This window comes from Pezoporus wallicus, unplaced genomic scaffold (genome assembly GCF_028554395.1).
Source record: "Pezoporus wallicus isolate ANWC-B61680 ecotype Strahan unplaced genomic scaffold, APGP_CSIRO_Pwel_v1 contig_9909, whole genome shotgun sequence".
Lineage (NCBI taxonomy): Eukaryota > Metazoa > Chordata > Aves > Psittaciformes > Psittacidae > Pezoporus > Pezoporus wallicus.
In genome coordinates this window covers 1-4,511 of record NW_026639231.1, presented here as the reverse complement: position 1 = coordinate 4,511, position 4,511 = coordinate 1, and the positions used below count along the sequence as shown (strand labels likewise).

The 4,511-nt window shown below is 65.1% G+C and overlaps 1 protein-coding gene across 1 annotated transcript; it reads right to left on the bottom strand.

Annotated features, from left to right (window-relative positions):
• Positions 1-227: 227 nt before the first annotated feature.
• On the bottom strand, positions 228-1,583 carry LOC130601710 (leucine-rich repeat transmembrane protein FLRT1-like; the record flags this gene model as incomplete). The annotated part of the gene is made up of 1 exon (XM_057413973.1): positions 228-1,583. A coding segment is annotated over one exon (1,356 nt), but the record flags the coding sequence as incomplete, so codon positions are not given.
• Positions 1,584-4,511: the final 2,928 nt, after the last annotated feature.

Sequence of the window (4,511 nt, the reverse complement as noted above, 5' to 3'; positions counted from 1 at the left end):
AGGGGCCGCAGCGGCACCCGCCCCCCGCCCCCCCCCGCTTTGTGGGCCGGTACCGGCGGCGCCCCCCTCTCGGCGCCCCCCATCCTCCTCTTCCTCCTCCTCCACCACCCCCCCAGCACCCCCAGCACCAGCCCGGCCGCCGCCGCCGCCGCCCCCCCCGCAGCGGCCGCGGGTGGCAGCGCGATGGGAGCCGCCCCCGGCTGGCGGCGGGGGGGTCCCGGTGACACCGGGGCGGGGGGGGCGGCGCCGGCGCGGGCCTGGGCGCAGAGCGGGGCCCCGGGGCCGCCCGCGGGGTCCAGCGCCGAGAGGCAGACCCGGTACGGGGCTCGCGGCTGCAGCGCCGTCACCACGTACTCGCCCCGGTCCCCCCGCACCAGCGTCTCCGTTACCGCGCCCAGCCCCGGCCGGAACCAGCTGAGCCGCAGGGACGCGCCGGGGGGAGCCGGCGGCCACCGGATCCTTAAAGCCCCCCCCGGAGCCGCTTGCACCCAGAGCCCCCCCTCCGCTGCCGCCGGTGATGCCGGGGACACGGCGGCGGTGCCGGGGGTAGCCGCGTTGTGCGGGGGGGGGTCGCACGCATCCATCTCCCCCCGCAGCTCCCCCACCGGCAGCCCCCGCAGCCGCGCCGGGGCCTGGCACAGCAGCCCCTTCACCTCCAGCCCCCGCGGGGCTCCGCGCCGCAGCCAGTCCCGCAGCCAGGCCAGGTTGCAGCCGCAGAACCAGGGGTTGTTCCGCAGCCCCAGGTGGCTCAGGCTGCCCAGGTCGTCGAAGAGCCCCCGCGGCAGCGTGGTCAGGTTGTTGTCCGACAGGTCCAAGCGCTCCAGGGCCCTCATCCGAGCCAGGGAGCCGGCGGGGACGTGGTTGATGGCGTTGGCGGCCAGGGACAAGCGGCGCAGGCGGGCGCGGGGCAGGTTGGCCGGGGGGGCGGCCAACGCGTTGCGACCCAAGGAGAGCTCGCTGAGGTTGCCCAAGCGGCTGAAGGTGTCGTCGGCCATGCGCTGGTTCGCCAGGAGGTTCCCGTCCAGGACCAGGCGGCGCAGCGCGGGCAGCCCCTCGAAGGCGCGCAAGGGGATGGTGTGGATGCGGTTGTCGTCGAGGCGCAGCTCCTCGAGGGCCGGCGGCAGCCCCGGGGGGACGCTGCTCAGGTGGTTGCGGGACAGGAAGAGGAGCCGCAAGCGGCGGTTCTCGGCGAACGCGTCCTCCTCGATGCCGGCGGCGGACACGGAGTTGTCGTCCAGGTGCAGGCGCTCGAGGAGCGGGGCGCGGGCGAGCGCCCGACGGCAGAGCCCGCGGACGTTGTTCTCCTGCAGGTGAAGCTCCCGCAGCGCCGGGGGCAGGTGGGCCGGGAAGTGCTCCAAGGCGTTGGCGTAGAGGTAAAGAACCTTGAGGGCCGAGAGCCGAGCGAGGCGAGCGGGGATCCCCGCGTCCCCGATGCGGTTGTTCTGCAGGAAGAGCGTGGTCGCCCCCGCGGGGACCCCCTCCGGGATCGCCGTCAGGCCCCGGTCGTTGCAGTAGACGCGGCCCCCGGCGCAGCGGCAAACGGAGGGGCAGGGGGCGGCGGAGGGGAGGAGGAGGAGGAGGAGGAGGAGGAGGAGGAGGAAGGAGCGGGGGGAGAGGGGGGGAAAGGGGACGGGGAGGGAAAGGGGAGGGGGGGCCATGGGGGGAAAGAGGGGGCCTGGGGGGGGGGGGTCGGTGTCACACGAGGAAACGGGGACCCCCTCAAAGCCCATACGTAGGGCAGGGACCCCCAACTGAAGCCCATAGATAGGGACACCCACACTGAACCCCATACATAGGACAGGGACCCCTTACTGAACCCCATAGATAGGGACACCCACACTGAACCCCATACATAGGACAGGGACCCCTTACTGAACCCCATAGATAGGGACACCCACACTGAACCCCATACATAGGACAGGGACCCCCACACTGAAGCCCATACATAGGACAGGGACCCCTTACTGAACCCCATAGATAGGGACACCCACACTGAACCCCATACATAGGACAGGGACCCCCACACTGAAGCCCATACATAGGACAGGGACCCCTTACTGAACCCCATAGATAGGGACACCCACACTGAACCCCATACATAGGACAGGCCCCCCCCCACTGAACCCCATAGATAGGGACACCCACACTGAAGCCCATACATAGGACAGGCCCCCCCCACTGAACCCCATAGATAGGGACACCCACACTGAAGCCCATACATAGGACAGGGACCCCTTACTGAACCCCATAGATAGGGACACCCACACTGAAGCCCATACGTAGGACAGGGACCCCTTACTGAACCCCATAGATAGGGACACCCACACTGAAGCCCATACATAGGACAGGGACCCCTTACTGAACCCCATAGATAGGGACACCCACACTGAACCCCATACATAGGACAGGGACCCCCAACTGAAGCCCATAGATAGGACAGGGACCCCCACACTGAAGCCCATACATAGGACAGGGACCCCCCCACTGAACCCCATAGATAGGGACACCCACACTGAACCCCATACATAGGACAGGGACCCCTTACTTGAGCCCCATAGATAAGGCAGGGACACCCCCCCCCCCCCCCAAATCCCATAGATAGAGCAGGGATCCCCCCTAAATCCCATACATAGGGCAGGGACCCCCCCATGGAACCCCATAGACAGGGACACGCACACTGAAGCCCATACATAGGACAGGGACACCCACACTGAAGCCCATAGATAGGGACACCCACACTGAAGCCCATACATAGGACAGGGACCCCTTATTTGAGCCCCATAGATAAGGCAGGGACCCCCCTCCAAATCCCATATGTAGGGCATGGACCCCCCCCAGTGAACCCCATAGATAGGGACACCCCGCATTGAACCCCATACATAGGACAGGGACCCCGTACTGAGCCCCATAGATAGGGTAGGGATCCCCCCTAAATCCCATATATAGGGCAGGTACCCCCCCTCTGAACCCCATAGATAGGGACACCCCACACTGAACCCCATACATAGGGCAGGGACCCCTTACTGAGCCCCATAGATAGGGACACCCCACACTGAAGCCCATACATAGGGCAGGGACGCCTTACTGAGCCCCATAGATAAGGCAGGGACACCCCCCTCCCCCATATCCCATACATAGGACAGGGACCACCCCCAAATCCCATACATAGGGCAGGGACCCCTTACTGAGCCCCATAGATAGGGTAGGGATCCCCACTAAATCCCATACATAGGGCAGGGACCCCCACACTGAACCCCATAGATAGGGACACCCCACACTGAACCCCATACATAGGACAGGGACCCCTTATTGAACGCCATATATAGGGCAGGGACCCCTTACTGAGCCCCATAGATAAAGCAGGGACACCCCCCCCACATAGCCCATACAGAGGACAGGGACCACCCCCAAATCCCATACATAGGGCAGGGACCCCTTACTGAATGCCATATATAGGGCAGGAACCCCCTCCCCCAGATCCCATACATATGACAGGGGCACTGCCCCCAAACCACATAGACAGGGACACCACACACTAAACCTATGCATAGGACATTGCCCCCCCCACTGAACCCCATAGATAAGGCAGGGACCCCCCCCAAAACCCCATACCTAGGACAGAAACCCCCCTCCTGAGCCCCATAGATAGGGACACCCCACACTGAACTCCATATGTAGGACAGGGACCCCTTACTGAACTCCATATGTAGGGCAGGAACCCCCCCCAACCCCTTAGGTAGGGACATCCCATACTGAACCCCATAGATGGGGCAGGGATCCCCCCCCAGTCCCCTATAAGGGACCTGTATGCATCCCCCCAAAACCCTACATATAGAGGAGGGACCCCCCTATTGTGCCCCATACGTAGCTCAGGACCCCTCTATAAGGGACCTACGTGCTGCCCCTCCATTGACCCCCATATATAGGGCAGGGACACCACACTGACCCCCATACATAGCACAGGGACACCCACATAGGGGACCTGTGTGCTGCCCCCCCAACCCTGTATCTAGGGCGAGACCCCATGTATATGGCAGCCCCCCCTCCAATAAACCCCATAGGGCAGGACCTCCCCAAGCCCCCCTATAGGAGATCAATGTTCTGTCCCCCCCCCCCCTGCTATCCCCCATATATAGGGCAGGACCCCCTCCCCATAGGCAGCGGAGGGGGGGGCCCTACCTGTGCGCAATGGGTCCGGGTCCTCGTACGAGGCCGCTGCTACCGGCTCCGGTGCTCCATGGCCCCCCCGCCTTGGGGGGGCCCCTTTGGGGGGGGGGGGGTGTGGTGAAAAGGGGTCATGAGCTTGGGGGGGGGGGGGCAGTCCCCGTGTGTGTTGGGGCCCCCCCTGGGTGCTCATTACCCACCCGCGTTAATGAAGCAGCCCAATTAACACCAGCTCATTAGGGGGAGGGCCCTCCCCACCATGGCCCCCCCCGGGACCCCCGTGCCCCCAGGGTCACCATTGCATCAGCCAAGGGCCTGGTGCTGTTCCCAGCCCCCCAACTGGAACA